Source organism: Sylvia atricapilla, chromosome 15 (assembly GCF_009819655.1).
Source record: "Sylvia atricapilla isolate bSylAtr1 chromosome 15, bSylAtr1.pri, whole genome shotgun sequence".
Classification (NCBI taxonomy): domain Eukaryota; kingdom Metazoa; phylum Chordata; class Aves; order Passeriformes; family Sylviidae; genus Sylvia; species Sylvia atricapilla.
In genome coordinates, this window is record NC_089154.1 from 6,295,729 (window position 1) to 6,323,046 (window position 27,318).

The 27,318-nt window shown below is 49.2% G+C and overlaps 2 protein-coding genes across 2 annotated transcripts in view; one reads left to right on the top strand and one right to left on the bottom strand.

Moving 5' to 3' along the window:
• Positions 1-1,103: 1,103 nt before the first annotated feature.
• Positions 1,104-27,318, bottom strand: part of CHTF18 (chromosome transmission fidelity factor 18) — a 371,533-nt gene continuing 345,318 nt past the window's right edge. The window contains exon 23 of the mRNA XM_066330398.1: positions 1,104-1,116. The gene's annotated coding sequence lies outside the window, so the exon portion shown is untranslated. The remainder of the gene's footprint in view (positions 1,117-27,318) is intronic.
• TEKT4 (tektin 4) lies at positions 19,111-27,003 on the top strand. Its single transcript, XM_066329586.1, is given in 12 exon segments — positions 19,111-19,222; positions 19,225-19,288; positions 19,290-19,363; positions 19,366-19,406; positions 19,408-19,620; positions 21,120-21,190; positions 23,016-23,159; positions 24,521-24,743; positions 25,953-25,965; positions 25,968-26,000; positions 26,003-26,105; positions 26,703-27,003. Coding segments are annotated over 12 exon segments (1,311 nt in total). The 3' UTR covers positions 26,923-27,003.

Consider the following 27,318-nt stretch of genomic DNA (forward strand, 5'->3'; position numbering starts at 1 on the left):
ATGGTTCCACCAGGATTTAAATCCAAGCATTGAGGCCATCCTAGATAATTCCACATTTATCCAGGTTTCTTCTAATCTGGAGAGATCCCATTCCCAGGAATATTTATGGACCAGTGAGATCTTCCATGGAAAAACCAAGTTTTTCCCAACATCCAGACTAAAGGAGCTCAGGACAGGCTCCTGGTGAAAAACCAGACCTTTGGGAAAAGCTCTTGGCTTCCCAACCCTCTGGAAAAGGCAGCAGATCCCAGAATTCCAGAGAAACCAATCCCACGGATCGAGCTCATCCCTCTTGGCAGCCCCGGCCATGGAGCCTTTTTAGGGATTCTGGTCCAGCATTCCCGGGCAGACAGAACCCAGGGATGTCTGGAGCAGCGGGGACTGTTGGCACTGGATCGCTCCAGGAGCCACGGGAAGGCGCAGAAATCCTGGAGAACATCCAGCAGGAGCCGGGATCAGGACACGCTGCTGGGCCAGGAGCATTCCTTGATGTTTCCCTGATCCCCAAATCTCCCTGATTCCTGAGTCCCTCTGTTCCCAAATCTCTCTGATTCCTGACTCACCCCGATTCCCAAGTCTCGGGAAACGCAGGGTTAAGCCTGGCTTAAACTCGGGCTTTAAGCGACTCCAGCAGGGATGATCCCACCTTGTCTGCCCTCAGCTCTGTCCCAAGGGAAGCTGGAGATGGATTTGGGATCAGGATTTGGGATTAAACAGCCCCATCCCAGCTGAGCTGGCAGCCCTTGGAATAAGCCCTTTCCTGATGCCGATCCCAAAGGATTCCCATTTGTGGCACCAAATCCCACGTTTTGCTTTGTCTCCCGTCCTTCCCTCGCTGTCATTCCCGAGAAAGGAGGTGTCAGTTCCTCATCTGCATTTCCTCGGAGACGGGAGCAGAAATCCATGGAAACACCTGTGTTCTCATCCCAAATCCCCCAGGAATTCCTGGGACGGCAGGAAAATCCAAACAAACACAAACAGGCAGAGAGGATCAAAGAGTTTGGGTACGATGAGCTCCAGAGGAATCCCAGGGGATGCTCTTCCCGAAACGTCCCTGTTTGTCACATCCATCCACCATCCTCCATCCCTCGGGAATCCTAAAAATCCCCACTGCAGCTCCTGCTTCCAGCAAGATCTCCCAGGATTTTGGATATCTTGGGCAAATCCTCCCTGCCAGGATGGAGGGAAGGAATTGGGAGCAGTGACCCAGCTGGAATTCCCACCTGGAATAACTGCACACACACACCCCCCAAGCCCATCCCATTCCTCTGGATTTTCTGGGAAAAAAACCCAGCCAAATACTGGGAGCATTGTGAGCTCACACAATTCCCATCTGTCTGTGGAAAGAGGGAAAATGAGATCCCGGAGCTGAGCATTTCATCCCCTGCCAAATCCCTGCTCCTGCTGCCGTGCCCAGAGCGGATTTTTATCCGGGGAAAACAAGAGGGAAAATTGTCTTTTCCAGCTGCTTTTTGTCAAAGTTTCCCAGATTGCTCCGGAGTGACCATTCCTGGATTTCCAGGGAGGTCACCACCCTCAAATTCCTTCCCTCGCTGCTTCAGGAAAAGGATTGGAAATTCTGGAATTAACTCCTAGCTGCAATTATGGAATAACCCTGGAGTAACTCCCCTCCTATCCCAGGCAGCGAAATATTCCCTCTAAAAGTGTCTTTTCCTTAAAGGTTTAGGGATTGGGGATTTAGGGATTTGCCCCAGGCAGCAGCTGCTGCCATAAGAATTAAGAGCAAAATCCGAGTTTCCAGCATCTGTGGAAATATTTGGGAAATATTCCTTTCATGAGGAATTCCAGCCTTGGAATGCTGGGCAGGAGCTCCAGGGGATGGAATTCTGAGGGATTGAAGGAAAACACACCTGGATGGCTTTGGATCCTTGGGATTCCTCCTGGATTCCCAGCAGCCCGAGGAGATCTCAGACCAGGAATCATGGGGGAAATCCAAGGGAAAGTCGATGTGGGAAGCAGGAATTCTTGGCTGCAGCAAGGATTGGGAAACAAATCCCAAATCCATGCACACATAGGGAGAAAAATCTCGGGAAATCCCAGTTTATTGACTGCAAACTGGAGCGATCCCAGATGTTCCAATGGAATTATTCCACCTGGAGCTTAGCAAAGTCAGGATTTGGCTCCCAAGGGATCAGCCCAAGCCTCCAAACACAAAGTTTAAATCAATCTAATCCCATTTTTCCATTAAAAAATTCCCTAAAAACCAGCAAGACATCCCAGAGAAGCTGGATGGTCATTCAGAAAATATCTGGGGAAAAATTGGGATCCCACTCCCCAAATCCATCCCTAGGGATGATCTGGAGCTTTGGGATCTGCTGCATTCCCAGTTCAGCTCCTGGGATACACTGGTCCACATTTCCAAGGAATTTGCCATCCTGAAATGCTGGAAAACACACCTGGATTCAATCCACATCCCAAAATTCCAGCCCAAACTCCAAACTGGAACAGGATTTGTTGATTCCCAGCAAATTTGAGGGGAGGAACTGAAGGCAACTGGAAAAGCCAAGGGGAGTCTGGGATTTCCATGGATCCGTGCATCCATAAATACCATGGAAAATGGGAATTAGACTGCTCTGAAATAGGGAATTTTTTTTTTCTGGATATTTCCCAGAGATTGTGAGGAATCCTCAGGAAAATCCAATGGGATGAGCTGGTGCCTCCCAGTTTGCACCAGAGAGGATTTTCCCAGGTATATCCAGCCCAGAAAAACTTAAACTAAATCAGGAGAAGAGGAAAAGCAGCCACAAAACCACCCTGGAATCACTGAATCCCTATTTTCTGGGAAAAAACCCTGGATCTGGGAATGCAGGGATGGATAACTCTGGAATCCATTGGCAATAAAACATGGATTAGGATAAAGGGATCCTAGAAAAGCCAGGCTTGGAAGCAGATTCCCAGCGCTGTTCCTCCCATCCCTCCATCCCATTTTCCCAGTTTTCCAAAGGGAAAACCCCTTGGAGACGTCCTGGGATGTATTCCAAGCTTTCCTCCACATCGGGGGTCACATCCATGAGCCAAAAATCCAGGATATTCTTCCAACTTCTCCCAAGGGAACCCTCAGGTGACATTCCAGGTTTCCATGAACCCAGAGGGGAAAAGGCAGGGAATGACCCCAAGGGAAGGCAAATCCCAAATCCCCAAAACTCTGCCCACGGCCCTCCAGGAATAAACAGACATAGGAGATCCAATCCCAAGGAAAATGAGGAAGTTTGATCCCGATTTTAGGTGTATTTAAAAAAAAAAAAAAAAAAAAAAACACGGGAAATTTGGAGCCCAGCAGGGAAAATCCACCTGGATTTGAGGGAAAATCCCATTTAGATCACCCCAAAATGAAGTTTGGGTTGTCTGTCTGCTGTGATCCGTGATTTTTGGGGTGGGAATTGGGACTGAGGTGACCTTGGACCTCGGGGAGAGATTCCTGCACTCAGAAAATTCAGGGAATGCCACTGCCCAGCAAAAGTGACCCCAGAGTGTCCCTGCTGGGATTAATTGAATTAACACACTCCTAATTAATGCTCCCACCCCCCAGATCAGCGCTTTTCCTCAAGAATTCCCAGCTGGAATTGGTGTTACGAACCCAAGCCTGTGGAAGCGGAGGCAGGAGGCAAAGCAGGAGCTTTTTCCATTTCCCCAGGTTGTTCCCAGCATTTCCCGGCGCTGTTCAAAGCCCCAAGGGTGGTTCCAGCCCCGTTTTCCCGCTGGTGCCTCCGGCTGGGAATGTTTCCCGGGAATGCTCCGGGCTCCGTAACCTGATCCCGCCCCACCTGTCCCCTCCAGAACCCGGCTCCAGCTTTTTTTAGCCATTCCAAAGCCTCCCAGGGAGCCTTTCCTGCTTGAGCTCCGCACAAATCACGTTTTTTGGGAAGATTCCCACCTGCTCTGGCCCACAGGGCTGGGATGGCTCCGATTCCCGAAAATATCTGGAATGGATATTTGGGAGGTTCTTGGAAAATCTGGGTTGGAAACGGGAGATTCCCGTGGGATTTATGGGATGGAAGCACAGTTGGAATTTTGGGTGCCTCATCCAAAGGCAGCTCCCTTCCTGGAGCATCCCATGGGATCGGCCCCAAGGAGCTGCTGGAAATCGGAGCCTGGAGCTGGAATTTCACAGAATTTCCAAACCAGCAGACATAGGGAAAAGAGGGATTTGGGAACTGGAGGGCTCAGAGAGAGACCTTTCCCTCTTCCCACCAAATGAATTCCAGCAGGAGCAAGGTCAACTTCCCTGGAAAAAAACAACAAAAGCTCCATCCAAGGAGGGTGCTCAGGAAAATCCAAAGATTTTGGGAACATTCCCAGTCCCGTCTCTCCTTTCCATAAATCCCGTGGCAATCCCAACACTCTTTTTCCTGGTTTATGGATTTGTTCTTAGGGAAGGGCGGGAAGAGAATCCAGACCTACACAGGCAGAAAGTCCCTCCGTGGGGTCTTTTCCCTTGGGGAAAATCTCCCAGGAATTCCAGCCCTCATCTCACTGCTCCTGCTCCAGTCCCCTCACCCAGCTGCTTCCCAAGGGTCCCTCTCTGTGGGATTATTCCCAGTCCCAGGAACCCCCATTTTCCAGGTGCCTCTGGTCCAACAAACCCAGAGCCAAATCCTGCTCTGAGGTGACTCCAAAAATCCCAACCAGCTCTTCCCGAAAAATGTAATGAGAGGATTTGATTGTGGAGGCTGGAAAAATGGGAATAAATCGCAGCAAGGAGCTCATCCCTCCTGCTGTGAGCTCAAGAGCTGCAATCCAAGCACAGAAATCCTGGGAGTTCTATGGAATTCCTGTTAAAAATCCATCCCTATTTCCAGCAGCTGTTTTGTCTGATGGGGAAAGTTCGGGAAAGGAAAGTGCTCTGCTGGGAATTCCCAACAGGAAAATCCAAACTCAGCCTGAGCACACCTGAACCCTCTCCCCCAAAAAAAAAAAACCTGCCTTGGAATTCTCCTCCTGTCAGAGGAGGTTTCAGGAATGCCAAGCCCAGAGACCAACCCAAATCCAAAGGAAACTCCTTTTCCTCCCACTGACTTCCAAAGTTTTCCAACACGAGCACCTGGATTCGGGAATAAATCCATCCTGACTCACTCCTGGCTGTGACAACACAGTGCCCTCCCCAAGGCCAGCTCCATCCCCATTTTCCTATGGAATTATCAATCCCTGAAATATTCAAGCATCAACTCTTCCTTCCTACCCTCGCATGTCCCCTCTCAGGGCTGGAAATCCCGATTGCAGTTGCCCCAAATCCCATTTTTCCAGCTCTGGGGAATGCTGGAGTGAGCACCCAGGGTGGCACTGGCGTTGTTAGGCCTGGCTCAAGCAGCAAGGAACGCTTTGGGAAGAGGAATTTCAGCAATTTAAGGCCAGACTTGCTGCGAGCAGAGGCTTCACCCAACGAGGGCAGAGCCAAGAAATCAGCTGGGGCCAAGGAGCTCCATTTTCCAGAGGAAAAAAACCAGGAAAGGGATTTTCCCTGACTTAACCCAACCCTTAATGAATCCCTGAGTGTTTTTAGGGATCGCTGCAGAACCAAAGTTGGGCAACATTTCTCGCAAAACAAAAGGAGCCCCAAATCCATAAAAACTGTGGGATTTTTCCCCCTCTCTGATTATTCCTGCAGCTCCCAGCCCGAGGCAGCATTCCCGGGGGGAATGTGCAATTCCTGCTGGGGAGAACAAGGGGTTTGTGTGGGGAGCTAAAGCCGATCAATAATCAGCTGATTAATAAATAATGAGGTTAATAAATGAATAAATAATAGAGAGAGAGGCAGGCAGGGGATGGGGGGACAGGGAAAAGCAGGAATTCTCCACACAATGCCCGTGCTAAAAGCTCACTTCCCAAAGATTCCCGGCCCAGACTGACAACTCTCGCTCTCACCCAGCATTCCGGGGAAAATTCCATCTCCTGGATGTCACGAGCCGGAGGGAAAAAACGCTGCTGGGATGATTATTTAACATTCCTAAAGCCAGGAAAGGACACCGGGAACGGCGGAGATTTAAGGGATTCACTGTTCCCTTCCTTCCCTGCAAGTTGCAGCAGAACAAAAGCGGAGGGGACTTTTTCGGGAATGCGCCTTTCCCGAAGCAACTCCAGCTCCATTTTTCCACGTCGGGAAAGCTCCCGTGCACTCGCGGCTCTTATATAAACAGCGGAGGGGCTGCTGCCCCCCCGGCATTCCAAGAAAATCAAGGTCGCCTTTGGAATTCTGATGATTCCCCACCCCGGAGAGCCGCGAGTGGAGTTAAGGGATTTTTTTTTTTCTTTTTTTTTCCCCCCCTCTGGGAATTTCGGTGGGGGGGCCGCGGTTCCGAACCCCCCTGAGCGGCTCCGTCCTGCCCGTCCCGGACACTCGCGCGGAGCCGCTGCGGGACCTTGGCGTGTCCCCAAGCCGGGCGACACCGGGGACACACACTGGGGACACGCTCCCCGCATGTCCCGCTGCCACCAAATCCGCCTTGTCCCCTTCTGCCAGCCGGGATTGGGGACACACCGAGGACACGCCGCTGCCTCCGGGGCATCCCCGGGCGCTGCCGGCAGCGGGGGACGCGCGGCTCCGCCGGGATGCTCCGGCCACGGGACGGTCCCGGAGGGTGTCGCGGTGTCCCGAGGGGTGTCCCGAGGGAAAGGATATGGATTACAGACCAGCCTGAGGCACCAGCTGCGCGGGCGGGTGGTTTGCTTGAGGCAGAAGAAGGCGGTGGGTGCCAGCGCCGGGTAAGGCACCTGCTCCTCCTCCTCGGAGCCCAGCTCGGCGGGCGGATCTCGGCCGGGGGAGCCGCTGCTGGAGCCGGAGCCGGAGCCGGGGCCGGAGCCGGTACCGGCATCCTCGGGCGGCTGCTCGGCGGGGCGGCGCGGAGCCGGCAGCGCCGTGATGGGCACCCGCACCTCGGCCGGGCGCGGCGGCTCTCGGCTCTCGCCGGAGCTCATGGTCACGGCCAGCGGCACCTGCGGGGCGAGGGCAGCGGGTCAGGGCCGGGCTCCGTCCCCGGCTGCTCCCCCCGAGGCTCCCCGGGGATGCTCCGCCGGGGTCCCGGCGCTCCAGCCACAACAAAGGCGGGCGGAGGGAGGTCGAGCCTCCGCCGGGCGCGGCCGCTGCCGCCTCCCCCCGGCGAGCCGGGGGTGCCCCCCACCCTTCGGGGAGCCCCCGGAGGAGCCTGCCGGGGGTTGAATTTTGGGGCGCGGTGGGTTCGTGGGGGGTGTCTGTCCTACCTTAGTTGGGCGGAGCGCGGTGTCCCCAGGGGCATAGCCGTGCCTTGCAGCTCACATGGGACCGGCGACAATCGCGGCTGGCGGGGGGCGGCCGAGTCACCCCCGGGCACGGTGGCACCCCCAAAATCCAGCGGGGGGGGAGGGGAGGGAGGGGATGGGCTCGGCGTGCGGCGCCCGCCCGCGGGGATGGAGGATGGAGGAAGGCTGGGGAGAGGAGGAGGAGGAGGAAGAGCAGCAGGAGGAGGAGGAGTAGGAGGAGGAGGAGGTGGTGGCGGGGGCCCTTCCCGCGCCTCTCCCGACGGTAAATCCCAAGGAGCGAGGAGGAGGCAGCTCCGCCGAGCTTCGCCCGTGCCCAACAGGAAACTTCGGATTTACCGGGGGAGGAGGGAGAGCGAGGGGAGGGGAGAGCGCGGGCGGCGGGGGCGGGGGCGGGAGGAGCCGCCGGGGCAGCCCCGCAGCGTCGCCCCCTCCCCGCCTTTGTTCGGGCTCCGCGCTGCGGGGCGGCAGCGCACCCACGGGTGGGGGGCACCGCGCCGGGGACCCTCCGCAAACGGGCAGGGCTCGGAGCGGGAGGCGCGGCTTCGGTTCCGCTCCATCCTGCGCGGCGCCGGCACCTCCAAGCGGGGCTGATCCCAAAAGAGGGGGGATGAGTCCCTAAAAAGAGAGATGGATCCCCCCAAAAAAGGGGATCCGCCCTCCAGCCCGTGTGCGAGCCCAGGCCGGAGGGAGGAGCGGTGTCAGGACTGAGCTCAGCTCTCAGCTCGGCTGCTCCGGGGTTCAGCTCCCAAGGATCCCAAGAAACTCGCCGGGATCCCAAGAAACAGCTCGGGGAAAGTCTTCCCAGGTTCCAGCCCTTCTGCTCCTCTCGGGAAGTTTTATTCCTATGGAATTCCTTTGAATTCCGTGAATTTTCTGCGTTCGAGGGGCGCGGGGATGGGATTTCAGTCCGGGACTGGACGGGTTCCCGTCCCCTGGAATATTTTCAGGAGTTCATTATCCAGCAGCCCATTCCATTTGCCAACGCAGCTCCCGATGTTCTTCCGGGTAATAACAGGGAATGGATTGGGAAGAGAGCTCGGGCGGCTCCAAAGCTGAGCCTAATGGGGCTCCTAAAGAGCCGGGATCCATCGGCAATTCCAGGGATTTCTGGGATGTTCCAGGTTGGGATGAGCAGGGTGTGGCGATTTCAGTGGGGGATACAAAGGGACAAAGCAGGAGAGAGAGGAATGGAAAAGACCTCGAGGACGGAATCCAAGCATTCCCAAAAATTCATCTCAGGATGATCCAACCTGGATCTGAGGGATCCCAACCTGGATCGGAGGGATTTGGGATGAAGGATTGGGATGAGGCACATGGGAAAATGGGAAAATAATGGGAAAATGGGAAAGGAATCACCAGGATCTCCTTCTAGTTGAATTCCACTTTCATTCCTTTCCTGGGGTTGAATTCCTTCTGTTTCCTGCCCTTTCCTGCCGAGGTTTTTCCATGAAATCAGGGCGAGATTGTGGGAATTCTGAAGGATTTGGGTTCCCAGCTCACACGGGGGTCTCAGCCACATTGTTTCCCAAACTTTTGGGATTTCTGACTCTGGGAAAGAGAATTCCAGAACGGTAAGGAGGATCCTTGCTCCCGCCACATCCCTGGAATTGTTCAAGGTGGGTTTGGAGCATCCTGGAATAGTGGAAGGTGTCTGGGTGGAAAAAAAATAAACTTTAATTAATTCCAACTCAAATGAATTAACTCTGGAATAAACAGAGCAGGATCTGCCCTGCTCCTCCCAATTCCTTGTGGGATCCTCAGGAATTATGGGAGGGAATAAATCCTCATGCCAGGAAAGTGTGGGATCCTTTCCATAAACTGCAGCAGCTCCAGGGATGGATTTGGGGAATAGATTTGGGAATGGATTTGGGGATGGATTCAGCACTCCTGGGAACATCCCACTCTCCTGACACCTTGTTGGAAAGCCAGGAATTTTACTGCCTGCTTTTGGGATGCGATTGAGGCATGGCTTGGCCCCTCCTTCTCCCCATTCCCATTTTACTCCATCTCCTGCTGCCCTCTAAAAGTCCCTTCATTATCCTGAGCTGGAGAACTCTGGAGTGGGAAACTCCAGAAGAGCTCCACCAACTGTCAGCCACATCTTCCCTCTGGAATTTAGGATTTGTCCAAATTAGCTGGGAGAAAAGTGTGGAATCTCCAGTGCAATCCCTGCTTTGCACAGTTCCCTTCCCTTTCCCTTTCCCCTTGGTGACACCAAATCCCAAATCCAAGAGGACAAAATCATTGGAATTTTTGCTAATTCCCTAAATTAATTATCCGGGATGCTGATGGAGAGCTGGATGTGTTGGAGGAGTTCACGCAGCCAGGGATACATCCAGGAAATGTCGGGAGAAATAAATTTGGGATGTTTTAGGAAGAATAATTGAATTTGGGATCTGTGGATCTCCCGATCCCTTTCCCATCCCAGAAATTGTTTGGCTTTTCCCTTCCAGCCTCAAAGTCCAATCCAAGATGCAGGAGCGCATCCAGAGGGGAATTTGCATCCCTGCTAAAGTTTGGGATGGAGCAGGGAATGTTCTGGCTGAGGATGGATCAGGAAGGACAAACCTCAGTCCAAAGGCACCAGGGAACAACCGCCGGGGTTTGCTCCTGCTCTGGGAGTCACGTCCGGCCCTTGCCATGATTTTTTTATGGATCATTCCCGGCTTCTTTAATGCTCCGCTGGTTTTATTGGGATTGATGGCATTCCCACCCAACCTGGAAGGTAACAGCCGGGGACTTCTGATCCTTCATCACATCCCAAACTCCTGGAAGTTCTGAGGGATCTGAGATTCGTGGAAGGAGCATCCAGGGATTTATGGTCCTTAAAGTCCAAACTCCTGGAAGTTCTGAGGGATCCCAAATCCAAATCCCTAGGAAGGAACATCCAGGGATTTCTGATCCTAAAGTCCAAATATCTGGAAGTTCTGAGGGATCCCAAATCTCTGGGAAAGAGCAGCCAGGGATTTCTGCTCCTTAATCACATCCCAAATTCCTGGAAGTTCTGGCGGACCCCAGATCCCATTCCCGACCCTCCCCAACCTTGGGAATGTCGCTTCCTGCCTCCATTTGTCCTCTTGGAAAAGGAGTTCGGGAAGAGTTGGGAGCGGGATCCCATCTCCATAGATCGTGTGCCCTCTGCTGGCCGCCTCTTTTCCAGGGAAAAACCGGGAAAAATCCCATCCCGGGAAAGATTTGGGGCTGACCTTCAAATATGGGAAAATCCTTGGACGCGATCAGACCCTCCTCGGAATTTCCTTCTGCTCTTCCAGGAGCAGGGAATGAACTCAAGGATTTCCTCTGGAGCACGTTGGAGCCTGAATCCCGCTCATCCAAATCCCTGGAATTCTCTGCTTCCAGGAGCCCTCAGGATCACGGTATCCCTGAAATAAACGAGGGAAAAGTGGCGATTTCTGGGATTTATCCCAGCTGATATCCAAGTGGGAGAGCCACGACCGGAACCGCTCTAATTCCCTGTTTTCTAGACAAGCTGGAAATTCCCCATCCCTGGAAAAATCCAAGGCCAGAATTTGGAGGAAGCTGGGATTTGGAATGAAATTTCCCACCCAAACCTTTCCAGGGATTTCATGAAACGCGGGAAAACCAAGAGAGGGAAATTTGAAGGCAACGCTGGTGGCATTTTCCAGGAAATCCATTTTTAAGGGAATTCTGGATGATATTTGGAATAACTGGAATCAAGCCACTTGCACTTCCTAAATATTCCCCACAAAGTTCCTTCCCTCATCCAAACTTTGCATTCCTGAAATTCAGGTCGGCACCTCCAATTCCCAGAATTCCACTGCTGAGCCGTGATTATTTTTGGGGAAGCTCAGCACTTTTCCAATCGGAATTTTCAGCCTGGAATGAGGTCGGGAAACCTTCAGGCCGGGTTAAAAACCTTGGAAAAGTCGGAGTTTATTCCTGATAATCCTTCAGGGATGAGTTCAGGGAGGATTTCACCTCCTTGGGCCAGCAGGGGAATAAAGTAATTTAATTTATCTTTGTTATCCAGGAAATTCCTCGGCCTCCTGGCTTGGATGATCATTTTTTGGGGGGGATAACAAGGAAGGAATGAAGCTGGGAAAAAAATGGAATTCATCTTTTCCACGGATAATTGGGATGAGCTCCTTATCTGGCCTCTAAAAACCAGGAGCAGGAAGGGTCAAATGAGCCCGAATGTTTTGATGATCCCAAAAAATGAGGTGAGAGCCCCGGAAGCTCCGTTTTTGGCCAAATTATCCCGGATTTTTTTTTCAGGATAGAAATGAGGAGATGCAGCCCCAGCTCTGAGGGCCTCTGGAATTGCTGGTGCTGCTGGAAATGGGGCTCAGGCTTCTCCTCATCCCTTTTTCCTGGGATTTCCAGGCTCCTTCCTATCCCCACTGTGGTCTCATGGAGACACTGAGAGAAAATTCCCAAATATTCCAAAACATCCCCAAAATATCCCAAAATATTCCTAAATATTTCAGAATATACCTAAATATACCTAAATATCCCCAAATATTCCCAAATATTCCTAAACATTCCTAAATATCCCCAACTATCCCAAAACATTCCGAAATATTCCTAAATATCCCAAATACTGAGGGCAAAACGTTCATAATCCTCCCATTCCCAGATTTCCCTCTCTACCCATCCCACTCTGATATTGTCCAGAATTCCCAAATTTTATTCCCAATGCTCCAGTTGTTATCCCCAGCTGTCATAAAAGAAGCAAAATCGGTATTTTTAGGGAATGCTCATTTTCTCACCTTTTCCTTTCCATTTTTTCTGCATTTCCATGGTTTATGTCATTGAAATCCTGGGGATTGGGGATTTCCCATCCCGGAGCAGCAGCAGGGTTGGATAAATCCAGCTGGGAATCTCCAGCACTCCTGGGATACGAATTCTGCTCCATCTTTATCCCATTCTCTTCCTGAACTCTCCCTAAAAATTGATTTATTGGGATTTTTTTCCTTTAAGTCACCAACAATTTTTGTCTTCCAGTTTCTTTCCCGCCTGATCCTGATCCCACACCTGGAGAGGGGAATTTCGGGAAGAGGAGGAAACTTTTCCTCCTCCAAAATCCAACATCACCTCAGACCAACAACATCAACAACTCCCAAACATTCCCAGAGTTTTCCTGCCCCTCCAATCCCAGGCGAAAAAAAAACCTTCCTGGCCCTCAAAGTTCTTTTGTTGGAGCAGCTTTTAGGGATCAGAATCCCAGGATTTGGGATGGGCAAGGATATTCCAGAGAATTCCCATCCCTGCCAGTCTCCAAAGTTGGATGGGGCTTGGAGAAATTTGGGATAAGGAAAAGTGTCCCTGCCTATGGAATTGGATGAGCTTTAAAATCTTTCCCATCCCAAACTTTCCTGGGATTTTGTGATCTCAAGATTTGATGATCCTGGAAGGAAAGAGCAGCAGGACACACTGGAGCGGGTTGGGAATTATTTTAGATCCAGGTAGGAGAAGTATGGGATCTCTCAGGATTTGTGGGATTGCTCAGGATTTCTGGGATCATCAGGAATATCCTGAGCCTCCTGAGGGGCTGCAGAGCTGGGAATTCCCTCACAAATCCACAAAACCCAAGGAAAACCAGGAGCCTCCATCCCACACGGGAACTGTTGGGCTGATCCCAAGTCCAGAAGAGAAAACATTTCCCATTCCAGAACTTTCCCTGGATGCTGCAGCCCCTGGGGGAAGGACAACCCCAGAAGATCCGAGCTCATCCCAGCAAATCCAGCCGGGAGATTCCGGAAAATTCCTCTGGAGCATCTCCCATCCCTGCAGCTCCGGCCTAAATATTCATGGGGAGGCCTCTAAAAGCGCGGCTTTGTAAATCCTGGATTTGGCTCTAAAAGCCTGGATAGGAACAGATCTTTGGGAATGATCCAGGGGCTGAAAGGATCCTCCACAGAGGGGATTTTAGCCCGGGGAAAAGTGGGATCATGGGGTTAAAGTGGGATTGGGAAAGGCGGGGATGAGCTCCCTACAGGGCCCAGGAGGTTCTTCCCATTCCCATCCCACATTCCAAGGACGAATTGGGAATTTTTCTTTTTTATCTGCTCTGCTCCCAATGCAGATTCTTCTTCTCTGCTTCTTCCCCACGTCCAGCCCAGCCTCCATCCCAAATTCTCTCTGGAATAGCGTTTTCCATGCTGGGAATGCACAACTCCCCTAAACTCCCTGCTGTGCAGGCTGGAAAACATTCCTGAAAATCCGTGGCTGCCTCATCCGGGAATGCCCAAGGCCAGGCTGGATGGAGCTTGGAACAACCTGGAATTGTGGTAGGTGTTGGGATGGAACTGGAGCGGTTTTTCCATCCCAAACCATTCCCAAATTCTGTGATTCCAAAGGCTCCAGATTGCCCTGCAGGGGGGTTTTCATTCCAGCAGGATTCCCAGGGAAAGCTGGAGCAGCTTCCCAAAATTCCAGGCTGTCCATGGGGCTCCTTCCTGGCTTATTTCCCATTTAAAGCGGATTTTTGGGATATTTGGGCCCAAATAAATTTATCTGGTGTGTCTCAGAGGAGATAAAGAAGAACAAAATTCCCAATTCAGTTTCATGATTACTCCTGGTTTAGGGCTAAATTCCTGGATTTCTTTTGGGAAAGAATTCCCAAATTTGCCTAGCCCAGCGTTGCCACTGGAGTTCGGGAATCATCCCCAAAAATCTGGATTATTTGAGTTTTTGAGGCTCAATTATTGAATCATTTTGTCAATTCCCATTCCGACTCATCTCACTTCATCCCAGAAAAACCCTTCCCATTTTTTCCCACAATTCCAACCCTTCAGGATCCACAACAGTCCAAACTTGGGATTTTTGCCTTTTTTATCCTTTTTAATTGGATTTTCCAGCTGCATTCCCTGATTTCCCCTCTTTCCCGGGCTTTGCTGCTGGAAGGGAATTCCTGCTCTACTCAGGAATTCCCAAGTTCCCACCTCAGGGCTGGAATTCTGGTTTCCCATGGCAACCTCTCATTGCCGATAGAAATCCTCCTTAAAATTCCTTTTTCTCTCCCAAAATCCAGCAATTCCATATTTTTCCCAAGAAGAAAATCAGGATTTTTATTGATTCTTGACCTCCGAGCTCCTCCTACTTCCCTTTTTTTCTTAATTTCCTTTCATTTATACCTTAAAATTCCTTTAATTTCCAATTTAAGCCCCTTGTGCCTCTGATCATGCCAAAGCAAAAATAATTCCAGACCCTCTGGAATGTTGGAAATCACCTGGAAGTGTCAGAACTGGGAGCAACTCCTTGGAATTGTGCTCCATTCCCAAATATTCCTATTTATCCACACATTCCAGGAAGGAAAAATAAAGGTGCTGGCGGGGTTCCCTCAGGATTCCATCCCTGGGTTTTTCCCGTGGTTTTGGTTGGGGTTTTTTTTTATGGAATCTGACTTGAAACTCGTGGAGTGTGAAATCGTGGCTGGGCGTTTCCATGGGAACCGGGCGGGTTTTCCTGCCGAGGATTCCCGCTGACCTCACTCCCGCTGGAATCTCTCCCACTCTCTGCTCTCGTTATCCCGCTTTTCCGTCGGTTTGAATTCCCGGTGTTCCCACTCTTCCTGGATTTCCCTCTTTTCATTCCAAGGATGAAGAATTCCTGGGGGGGGAAAAAAAAAATAATAATAAAAAAAAGATAAAACACCTCAGGCTGGAAAATCCCCTCAGCTGGGTGGGAAGGAATTGAAATCTCCAGGAAAGGTGGAGTGGGAATACTCCCAAGGGTATGGAATGACAGGAAGAAAGGGGGGGGAATAGGATAACTGGGACCTGGGAAGGAATTCCTGGCTGGGATGGAATTCCCAGAGAAGCTGTGGCTGCTCCCTGGATCCCTGAAGGTCCAAGGAAAGGTTGCATGAGGATTGGATCACCCCGGGATAATGGGAAATGTTTGGGTTGGAATGGGATGAGCTTTAAGGTCCCTTCCCAATCCAAACCATTCCAGGAGCAATCCTGGATGATCCCAGCCTCCCAAAAGTGGGATTTTAGGATTAACAAAAAGATGGAAAAGAGGAAAATGAGCCATCCTGGGAATGACTGCAGCAGCAGGAGCCTCCATGTTCCTCCTGGAATGGGAAAGCTTTTCCAGGAGGCTCTTCTTGTGCTCCAGAAAATCCCAGGAGGAAAAGAATTCCCCCTTCTTTCCATCAGAATACTTTCCAGTTTTGATAAAAGGCTGGGATGGAAGAATTCCAGTGTCCCTGTCCATGGCAGGGCTGGAATGGATTTTCCATAAAGTCCCCTCAATCAAAACAAATCCCATGAAGGAAATTCCCATTTTTCCAGAGGTGTTTTCCCTTCCTCGAGCAGGAACAAAGGGATCCGAAGTTCCTTCAGGAAGAGCCATCCCGAAGTCATGGAAAGGGCACATGAATAAGGATGAGGCGGGAGGAGGCAGAAATGCAGGAAGAGCAGCAGAGCCTCATTATCCCACATCCCAAAATTCCTCAGGATGCTCCAGGGAGCTCAGCCGGTGAATATTTTATAAGGAAGCTCCGTTCCCTTCCTGCTTTTCTGAGTGGCTTGCTCAAAAGGAAGATTTGCTTTGGAAAACGAGGAAATGTTCCCTGAGTGGAAAACGAGGAATTCAATCCAAAGAAATAAAGGCAAAGAGGGAAGAAAGGGAAGAGGGAATATTCCAGGCTCCCAAATTCATTCACTTGTAGATCCTTTTCTTTTCCCGAAGGAAGGGTTAAGGAAAATAATTCCAGAGGTTTTTCCAGACCATTCCATGCATGGAACAGCTCCAGGAGATCAGGCTGGAGCTGCAGCTTCCAAGGAAAGGGATTTTTGCAGCTGTTCCTCCCAAATCCGGCTGATCCAAGGATTCCCTGGCTGGGATGGAATATTCCCTGGGCTGGAAATCTGCACTGAATTCCTAGCAGGCCTTTCCCTGGATTTGGCTAAAATGGGGGTTCAATCCAGTCAAACTCTCCCAGCATTCCTCCCTCAGCCATGGACACTCCTCATCCCAGGGGATTTTGTATCCAGGAAATTTGGGAGCTGGGAGGTGCAGAGCAGGGAATTGGTTTGATCCAGGAATTCCCAGTGAATTCCAAGAAATCCTGGGATTTGAAGCCCAGCTTTCCATGCTCCTGAGAGCTCTTGGGAAGGGGAGGAGGTGGATTTTCCCTCTGTGCTCATCCCATTGGATCTTCCCAGGATTCCAGGAATCTATCACCGTGTCCTGGCCACCTGTGGATTCCATGTCTTTTCAGCCCCACAGGAGCAGACAGAGAATTCCAAGAGCCCAGGAATTTGGCCTCCCCTCAAATCCCAGGATCAGCGGGATGGGCCAGGACTGCCCGGGGATGGATTTTGGGATGGGAGGGGAAGCCAGAATTCCCTGGATTCAGCCATTCCATGGGATCCGAGGGCATGGACACACCTACCTCCCGCTCTGGGCTCATCCGGCTGGGACAAAGATCCGGGAATTTGGGAATGTGCCCTTTTCCCTGGAGCCATGGGATGCAGGAGTGTCCTGATCCCACAAAACTCCAGGCACAGCACTGGGATCAGAGCCAGCAACACCGGGAATGTTGAAAATTCCCTCCCCTTCCCCAAATCCCAAATTTCCTGTCCTCGCCCCAAATCCCAGCACATCCAAGTTTTTCCCTTTATCCCGGAGAATTCCTCACTCCAAACACTGAAAATCCCCGGTTCAAATCCCCTCCAGCCTGGATAGAAATTCCTCCCTGTGACACAGCCACATTCCTAATCCCAAAATTCCCTTGGATGTGCCCCCCCGCTTCCCCCGTCCACGGAAGTTGGGATTGGGATCGCTCCAGGTTTTTCCCCTGCTCCCGATGGGGAATTGGAGCTGGTGGGCGAGCGGCTCCTGCAGGGCGGGGAGCGGCGTGTGTGCGGGAAAACAGGGATCAGGGAAAACAGGGAAAACAGGGATCGGGACAGGGGAGACAGGGATCAGGGGACACGGGAAACAGGGATCGGGACAGGGAAAAACAGGGATCAGGACACGGGAAAACAGGGATCAGGGAAAACAGGATCAGGGGGAAAACAGGGATCAGGGCAGGGGGACACGGAAAACAGCGGAGGGAAAGGACATGGGAACACCGGATGAAGGAACAGGGATGAAGGGCATGGGAAAATCGAATGATGAAAGGGTCACTGGATGGGGGACAGGGAAAAGGGATAAGAGGACCGGATGAGGGAAATCAGGATGAGCGGACACACAGTCCCTTTCCCCTCCCCAGAAAGATGAATCCATCCCTGATCCTTTTATTAGGCTGGAAAACCGGGAAAAATGGGGAAGGGGGGGGTCTTTTCCCTTTCTCTGAGCTGGCCCAGGGATGATTTTTGGATCCAGGTTTATCCCTCATCCACCCTTCCCAAATTGCTGCCAGGTGTCTCTGCCAGCATCCCAAAAATCCTCTATCCCTCTTTTCCATGAAGGAATTAAAAAATGACATCAGAACTTCCCTACAGAGTAAACCCCAGAAATTCCATCAGCACCCATTTGTCCTTGGAAAAGATCCAAACCCCTGGTCCACACCTAGGATTATTTGCATTCCAGGCTTTGTTTGGATGCACATTCCCAAGCACGTGGATCATTCCCAAATCTTCCACAGGCAGAGGGAAGAACAAATCCCTGGGATCCATGGAAAAAATGGGATAAAAGCTGTGAGTTTTGGCATTAATAATGCACTGGCGCCATCCAAAATGGATTATTGCAAGAGCTAATCAGCTCCGGAGAGTGAGGAGACAGCAGGGATACCCAAATTCCAGCAGGGATACCCAAATTCCAGCAAAGATATCCATAATCCTTCCCAAATTTGCCCCAGAAACTCGGAGGTGCTGGGAGAAGTGGGAATCTGAGCAATAATTCCCTCCAAACCCTGCGCTTTTTTGTTCATTCCCGGTTTTTCAGAATGAGAGTGATTCCCCAAGCTCTGCAGGAATGCTGTGGGATGGGGAAGTGCTTTGAAAATTGACCTGGAGCGTGGGATTCCCTGTGGAACTTCAGGATTCCGTGTGGAACTCGGGGAATTCTGCCCACACTGCCTGCTTCGTCCCGAAGTTCTGTCAGCTGGGAAAAAACAGAGAATTCCACAAATCTCATCAAGATCCTTATCATCCTTCAGATCCAAACCAGATTTTCTTTCCCTTTCCCTTTCCCTTTCCCTTTCCCTTTCCCTTTCCCTTTTCCCTTTCCCTTTCCCTTTCTCCCTTCCTCCCATTTTCCTCCCCTTTTTTCCCCTTTTCCCCTTTCGTTTCCCCTTCCTTTTCCCCCTTTTCCCATTGCTTTTCCCTTTCTTTTCCCTTCCTTTCCCCTTTTCCCTGACAGCATTAGCATCACAGGAGAGGCCTCAACAACGAACATTGGAATAAAAGCAGAACAAGGAGCGAAAGTGTGTTCAACACATTTAGGAGAGGGCTAAAACCAGCGGGGCTCTCTGGTTCAGAGCAAACAAGAGGGGCTGGAACTGGGATGAAATCCTGACACCCCTGAGCCTCTTTTTTTTTTTTTTTTTCCCTCAGGCTAAACAACCTCAGCTCCCTCAGCCGTTCTTCAAAGCTTTGTGCTTCAAGCCCTCCATCTTGTTGCCCTCCTCTGGGCACGTTCAACAGCTCAACATCCTTCCTACGCCTCCATGAGGGCAGCCCCGGCCGCCATGACACCTCCCTCAGCCGCCTTCCCGCCTTTCCCGTCCCACGGCAACCAGCCGCCGTCACCACGGCAACGAGCCGCGTGGGGCGGGCGCTGACAGCAAATCCACCAATCAGCATCGCTCTGGGCGGGTCCGCTCTCTGATTGGTGCGTGCGGCTGTCGTCAGCTGGCGGGCCCGCCGTGGTTGCTGTGGTGAGGGAGGACGCCGGGCGGGAGCGCGCGGAGGCTCCGCCATGGCGCAGCCCGAGGAGCCGCAGCCGATCGTTCCCTCCTGCCCGCTGCCCGCCAAGATCTGCGATGTGGTCCGCAGCGAGAGGCCGCGCTCCTGCTGCGGCATGGCCGTGGCCGCTTCCGCACCGCCAAGTACCAGCTGCCCGAGTGGCACCGCCGCAACGCGGGCGTCTACTACAAGCGTTCACGGTGGCGAGGAGCGGAGCCGCGGCCGCGCCGAGGCCAAGCACCTGGTCAAGCAAGCGGCCGCCAGCGCTCACGAGCCCAGCAATACTCCAAGACAACCCTGGGCCAGCGGCTTGCAGGACATCCAGTTCTGGAGGACGGAGCTGCAGAGGAGATCATGGAGCTGGACCCGAGACCAACCTGCTGGCGGCCCAGAACTGCGGCTGGAGCGGGCGCTCGATGCCACCGAGGTGCCCTACGCCGTGGTGATCGATAACCTGGAGTGCCGCGACCGGCGGCAGCCGCCGGACCTGGTGATCGATCAGGTGGAGAGGCAGCTGCTGAAGGTGAGCGGCAGCTGAGGCTGCTGGCGGCCCTGGTGGTGACAGCGCTGGAATGAGGAGCACAGCGAAGGAGGAGGTGAAATGAGGAAGTTTCTGCTGAGATCCGGGCTCTGGTGCCCCTTCCTGGACTCCCGGTGTCACTCCAAGGATTTTTTTTTTTTTTCCCTGAGTGTTTCCTGTGTTTAAAAAGGGTTTCAAGTCACTTTTCCCGTCACTTTGAAAAGTCTGGCTGTAGGAGAGCAGATCCCTCCCTCAGCCCAGATCCCGACAAAGCCGACCCAGAGTTTTCCCTGCACCAACACAAAAATCTTTTTCTGTCATGAATCCTTCTCTGCTCGCCTTGAAATCCCCTCCTCTCTGCAGGTTACGCTTTAAACCTCCACAATCCAAAAGTTCAGGAACAGTGGGACATTCCCTGCCTGTTCCCATGCTCGAATTATCCATATTTTGGCAGTTTCTGTCATTAATTTTCCCTGAGTTTGCCAAGGTGATGATCCAACCCTGTCATCAGAGATTCCTGTCAAATCCCAGTGTCATTCTTGTGCTGGATTTTACCAAAAAAAAAAAAAAAAATCACATTTTCCAGGGTATTTTCCATCCTGGGATTACATTTATTCCAGTATCTCATAAATTAATTAATGATCATTCACCTGCAGCCTCCAATCACAGTCAGTTCATGATCAGTTACTCATTAAACCAGAGGATTAATATTTGAAATATATGGATCAGACTGCAATGTTTGGACAATGGCACCTGGTGGGGTTTTTGAGGATTGTCCTGGGAAGAACCAGGAATTGCTTGATCCTTGTGGATCCTTCCCAATTTAGGATATTTTAGGGTTCCACATAGAGGGTATGAGAGGATTAATGAGTATTTTGAATGGGAGTTGTGTGTAATTTCTGATTTCTAATCAACATTTAAGAGGTTTTTCCATATAAACAAGGGAGAGTTGGTGTAGGACATTTCCATGTGGGAATTGTTACAAAATTCAGGGAATCAGAGAAATTTTTAGGTTGGAAAGGACTTTAAAGCTCATCAAGACCATCCTGATTAATCTGGTCCCAGGCACGGGGATATTCCCTGATTTTTCCCTATCTCAAAACTGAGAAAGAAATTAATTTATTCCCTTTAACCTGATGGGATCATGGAATCCTGGAATGGCTTGGGATGGGACCTTAAAAATCATCAATTCCCACCTCCCAGGTTTCTCCAAGTCCTGTCCAACCTGGCCTTGGACATTTCAGGGATGGAGCAGCCCCAGCTTCTCTGGGAACCTGTGCCAGGAAAGAATTCCTTCCATAACAGGAGAACACCCAGACTTTTTCATGGAATCCACAAAATTCCCAGATTTTAGAATTATTCCAGGTTTTTTCAGTCTGCTCAGGTTTAGAGCTGAGTTCCCTCAGGATCTGGTGACTCCACAATTCCAAGTTTGACCAGAGAGCAGATGAGGGAAATGTTGCCTGCTGTGGATCCATGGAATTCTCCCTGTTTTTCTTAAGGAAGCAGAACTAATCCGGGATATCCGGGATCTCCTGAAGAGAACCATCATCCAAGCCGCTACCCAGATCAGGTAAAACAAATCCTGGGATTCTCCAGCCCAATAATTCCTGGGAGAAAGAAAGGTGGATCCAGAACTGAGCCAGGTTTAAGAGCCAGGGGAATTCCATTTAAACCTGGAAACATCGGGATTTTCAGGTCGATTTAGATTTTTAGGTTCAGATTTAGATTTTCCTGCTTTCCAGAACTGTGTTAGATTGGTTTTCCAACACTGAATCTCAGTGCTATAAAAACATTCTCTGCATATCATCTTCTTGGGAATGTCTTTGTATTATTTAAAGGATTTTTGGGTTCAAAGGAGCTTTCCAAGAGGAATTTTTTTTTTTTTTTTTTTGCCACCAGAGGTCAGTGTGACCTTTAAATCTGGAATTTCCTGGAATTTCCGTGCCAGGCTGGGTGTTCTTTGCCATTCCAAAGGATTATTTGCTTGGAATTTCTAACAAACCCTTTGGAAAGATGTTATTGTATCTTAAAATCCATCAATGTAAAAGAATTAACTGCTGGAAACTTCATATTTTAGATAAAAAGATTTCCTATAATCTGCTCCTATTCTACCTGATTAAAAAAAAAATTGGTTTTTAAAAAATGGCTATAAATGGCAATTAATATAAAGTACCTCTGTTTTATTAATTAGAGCATAAGAAGAACCTAATGAGTTTGATTTTGGGATTTTAACTGTTTAAGATCATTTTAGCCCTATTTTAATCACATTTAGCTGCATTTGTTCCCATTTTAGTTCAAATTTAGTCTCATTTATTCCTATTTTGGCCCAGTTTAAGTCCCGTTTTAGCCCCACTTGAGTCTCATTTTTGTCCCATTTTAGCCCCATGTAACCCTATTTTAATTCTATTTTAGCCCCATTTATTCCCATTTTAACCCCATTTTAGTCTCTTTCCCTCCCCATTTCATCCCATTTTAACCCCATTTTATTCCAATTTTCCAGATTTCCCAATTCCTTGGCTGACAGTGACACCTGGTGTTATCAGCTGATAACGACCCACAAGCTTTTGCAGTTAGAATAATTATAATTACAATTAACTGAGCGATGTGTGACTCTAAATAACAACAAAGCAGCAATTTTAATCTGAACATCATTAAAGATATCCAGTTCCATGGACAGGGACCTTCCACCACCCCAGAGTGCTCCAAACTCAATTCTTGGACACGTCCAGGGATCCAGAGGCAGCCACAGCTTCTCTGGGAATTCTGTTCCAGGGCCTCCCCACCCTCACAAAAAATGGATTTTTTTCCCCAATATTCCGTTTTAATCGGGACCTTTTCCAAACACCATCACGCTGGATTTTTTTCCACTATCCCATCTCCATCAGGCTCCTCTTCCACACACTCTCATGCCCCAATTTTTTTCTGATATTCCATCTCAATCAGGCTGATTTTCCAGACACTTCACGCTGAAATTTTTCCTGATATTCCATCTCAATCAGGCTGCTTTTCCAGACACTCCACACTGGAATTTTTCCCAATATTCCATTTAAATCAGACTCGTTTTCCAGACATCCTAGACTGTAATGTTTTCCTGATATCCCATCAACATCAGGCTCCTCTTCCAGACACCCTCACACTGGAATTTTTCCTGATACTCCATCACAATCAGGCTGCTTTTGCAGACACTTCACACTGGAATTTCCCCCCAATTTCTCATCTCCATCGCCTCTTCCAGGAGATGGCGGTAGAAAGGCGAATTTGGAATTTTCCATCCCCGCGAGGAATTTCCTGGTCCTGTTTCCCGGTGGAACACAAAGGGTGGAGCTGCCCTTCCCAAACAGGGATGAGTTGGGAATTCTCTTGCTTCCAGCTGAGCTGTGATCCCAATTTTGCAGGTCCAACCGGATCCAGAAGGAGAACTGCGAGCTGGACTGGTCGGACAAGGTGGAGACGTATCACATCGATGACAAATGTATCAGCTACTGCCCCGACAGCACCAATGTCCAGTCCCACCCCAGCTCCGTCAAGTTCGAGGAGACGTGAGTGATTCCTGGGGTAACAGCCCTGGAGTGCTCCATCCCAGCTGGGACTGGGCATGGGAAGAGCTTTGAGGCAGCTCCATGGGTGGAAAGGCTGTGCTCGGTGTCCTATTGGGATATTTGGGTTGGAAGTTGCTGGAAGCTCATCCAGATCCAATCCTGACGTTTTTCACCATCTCAGGTTGCTCCAAACTCAATCCTTGGATTGTTCAGGGATGGGGCAGCCACAGCTTCTCTGGGGATTCTATTCCCTATATCCTTTCTCTCCCTGCCTCTCCATGTGAAGCCATTCCCTGTGTCCTGTCCCTCCATCCCATGTCCCAAATCCTTGTCCAGCTCTCCTGGAACCCTTTGGGCTCTGAGCTGTCTCTGGAGCTTTCCCTTCTCCAGCCTGTCAAGATCCCAGGTTTTTTATTTCCAGCCTGTAAATCCTGGATATATCCCCGAGTTTATTTGCTGGGACTGAACTGGACAAAAAATATTTGTGAATGTTTTGAGCAGCTTTAGCTCAAGATGGAAGCACTTGGACTGATTTCATCTCAGGATTCAGTTCCCTCTGAAGCCACAGGAGTGCGAATTTATTATTTGGGGATTTTTATTAATTTTTTTTTGTTGTTGTTAAATTGAATGTTGTTTTTGTTGTATTGAATTTTTATTGGTTTGTTAGAGAATTTTTATGGATTTATTCAAGGATTTTTATTGGTTTATGAGGAGATCTTTATTGTTATTAAAGGGTTAATCCCATTCCTCCTGAGAAACCTGTACCACAAACAAGAGCTGAACCACCCGGAACCCAACACCACTTTTCCAGAGGGAAAACCTCCATTTTTTAAAGAACAAAACCCCAATCTCATCCCACTCCTCGTCCTCACAGCGCCTCCACCCCCGAGTGCTGGGCCCAGTTCAGCCAAAACAGCATTTTTGTTGATTTATTAGAGGATTTTCATTGATTTATTTGAGAATTTTTATGGATTTATTTGAGGATTTTCATTGATTTATTAGAAAAATTTTGTCGATTTTTAGAGAATTTTTATTAGTCTACTAGAAATTTTTTATTGATTTATTGGAGGATTTTATTACTTTATTTGAGGATTTTTATTAATTTATTCAAGAGTTTTACGGATTTATTCAAGGATTTTTATTACTTTATTCGAGAATTTTTATGGATTTATTGGAGGATTTTCATTGATTTATTCGAGGATTTTATTGATTTTATGAAGGATTAATCCCATTCCTCCTGAGAAACCTGTACCACAAACAAGAGCTGAACCACCCGGAACCCGACACCACTTTTCCAGCTGGAAAACCCCCATCTTTTAAAGAGCAAAATCCCAATCTCATCGCTCTCCTCGTCCTCGCAGCGCCTCCACCCCCAAATCCTGGGCCCAGTTCAGCCACGACAACATCTCCAGCGCGGAGCAGGAGAAGCTGGCCTCGGTGCAGCTGCGGGCGCTCATCAACAGCATCATCCACGACGCCTCCGAGGACCTGCGCCTGCAGCGCGCCGCCGTCAGCGAGGCCTTCGACTGCCACCTGCGAGAGCTGGCCGAGGCCAAGCTGCGCCTGGAGCAGCACCTGCAGCAGGTACGGGGCTCTGGGGGCTCTGGGGAGCCGGCCTGGAAAACGGCACAGCTTCTGACCCCGTTTAGCCACGTTTGAAACCCATTTCGGCCCCATTTCAACCCCATTTCAGCCCCATTTTAAACCCATTTTACCACTATTTTAATCCCATTTTAGTCTCGGTTTTGCCCCATTTTGCTCTCATTTTAGCCCCAACTTAGCCCTATTTTAACCCCATTTAACCCAATTCTGGTCTCATTTTTGCCCCATTTTATTCTCATTTTCCCCATTTTCCCCCTATCTTAACCCCATTTTGGTCTCATTTTAGCACACCCTTTCACCATATTTTAATCCCATTTTTAGCCCATGTTACCCTATTTTATCCCATTTTTGCCCCAATTTGGCCGCCGTTTTAGTCCATTTTAACCCCCATTTCAACTCCATTTCAGCCCCATTTAACCCCATTTTAGTCTCATTTTTTGCCCCATTTTAGCCCTGACTTGGCCCTTTTTAACCCCATTTTTGCCCCTTTTAGTCTCATTTTCCCCCAATTTATCCCATGTAACCCCATTTTAGCCCCATTTATTCCTGGTTACGAGGAGAAAATTTCAGGAATTTCCTGTCTTTTCCATTTCCTTGAGAAATCCTGGCATTTCCAAGCTGATCAGCAGCCCTACTTCAAATAAATACGACTTTTTCCCTTGATTTCCAGTTAAATTTAGAAGTCAAGCACTCTATGGAGGTGGGATGTGTTGTCATCCCACAGGAAACCTGGGAAAGGTTTGGGACATGGGAGAGGCTGCAGAACATTTTCTGGTTTATTTAAACTAAAGCTGTGTTTCTCAATGTAATAATAAAGAAAAAAAGGTCAAACCACCTTAATTCTTGAATTTAATCTTAAAAAAATAAAATTATTATAATTTAAAATGAAAATTATTCTCATTAACAGAAGACTGGTGGTGAAAACTTTACCCCTTCACCACAATCAGATATTTTTAGGATGATCTTGAGCAGTTTGAAATTTTCTTTTTCCTTAGAATTTCCTCTGCAGATCCTGAAGGATCCACCTCAATTCTTGAATTTATTCTTAAAAAAAAGACATTAATTATCATCTAAATGAAAATTATTCTTGTTAGAAGACTGGCGGTGAGAATTTCACCACAAACAGATATTTTGGGGAATCATATTTACCATTGTTTAAATTGTTTTTTTCCCTTGGAATTTCCTCTGCAGATCCTGAAGGATTTGGGGAGGAGGAAGCCAACATTGTGAACCTGAAGAAGCCATCAGGGACAAGGAGGCTTATCGAAAGTGGCTCAAAACCCGGCTCTACGACAGATCCTTCAGGCCCAACGTCGAGCTCTGCAGGGATGAGCCCCAGTTCAGGTACTAAACCAACCCCAATTTAGGCAATTAACCCCAGCTTCGGTAATTAATCAACTCCCCCAAGGCCCTGTTCCATCCCAAAGTGATTTGAGGCAGTTCTAAAAAAAAAAATTTACCTTACAACTTTTAATTTTTTGACTTGAAGTCAAAAATAACTTCTCGATTCTGTAGTTGATTTTTATCCCAAATCGAATTATTTCTTGATTTTTTTGTGAATACTTTTCCTGATGAATTTCCATTCTGTAGTTGATTTTTATCCCAAATCCAATAATTTCTTGGATTTCTCTGAAGTCTTTTCCTGATGAATTTCTCTGAGGTCTTTTCCTGATGAATTTTTAATTCTGTAGTTGATCTTTATCCCAACCCAAATCTTTCCTTGGTTTTTTCTGAGGTCTTTTCCTGATGAATTTTTGACTCTGTAGTTGATTTTTTTATCCCAAATCCAGTCTTTCTTGGATTTTTCTGAGGTCTTTTCCTGATGAATTTCTCTGAGGCCTTTTCCTGATGAATTTTCCATCCTGTTGATCTTTATCCCAACCCCATCCTCTCCCATCACCATCCCCTGGTCTCTCACCACTTTATCCCCATCCCTTCCAGGCTGGTGAGCGAAGTGGAAGAACTCGCCGTGTTCCTGGAGGCCCTGAAGAGGAAACTGATGGAATCTGAGCAGAACCTGAAGAACTTGGAGGAGACCAGGATGAAGCTGGAGAAGGAGATCGCTGTGAAAGCCAACAGCATTTTTATTGACAGGCAGAAGTGCATGGGCTACCGGCTCCGCTACCCCGTGGACCTGGAGGTGGCCAGTTACAAACAGTGATTCCTGTCCCCACCCTGAGAAACCCCGGGGGGAAAGCACAATTCCTTCTTTTCTGTTGAGCCATTGGCACGTGTGGATAAAGGATCTGGGAGCTTTCATATGAAGTAAATTGAGAAATTATACGTTAATTGATGTGTTCACTCTATTTTCTTCTGCTTGGGTTAAAATGCCTTAAATTCTTTCCTTCTCCTCCTTCTCCTCCTTCTCCTCCTTCTCCTCCTTCTCCTCCTTCTCCTCCTTCTCCTCCTTCTCCTCCTTCTCCTTCTTCTCCTCCTTCTCCTTCCCCTATAAAAGCCATAAAACCAAAGTGTAAACCAGCTTAAAATTGATTTATTCCATCTGAATCTATCATATATAGCATATGTGCCTATTCTGGGGGATTTCATCTCGAATAAT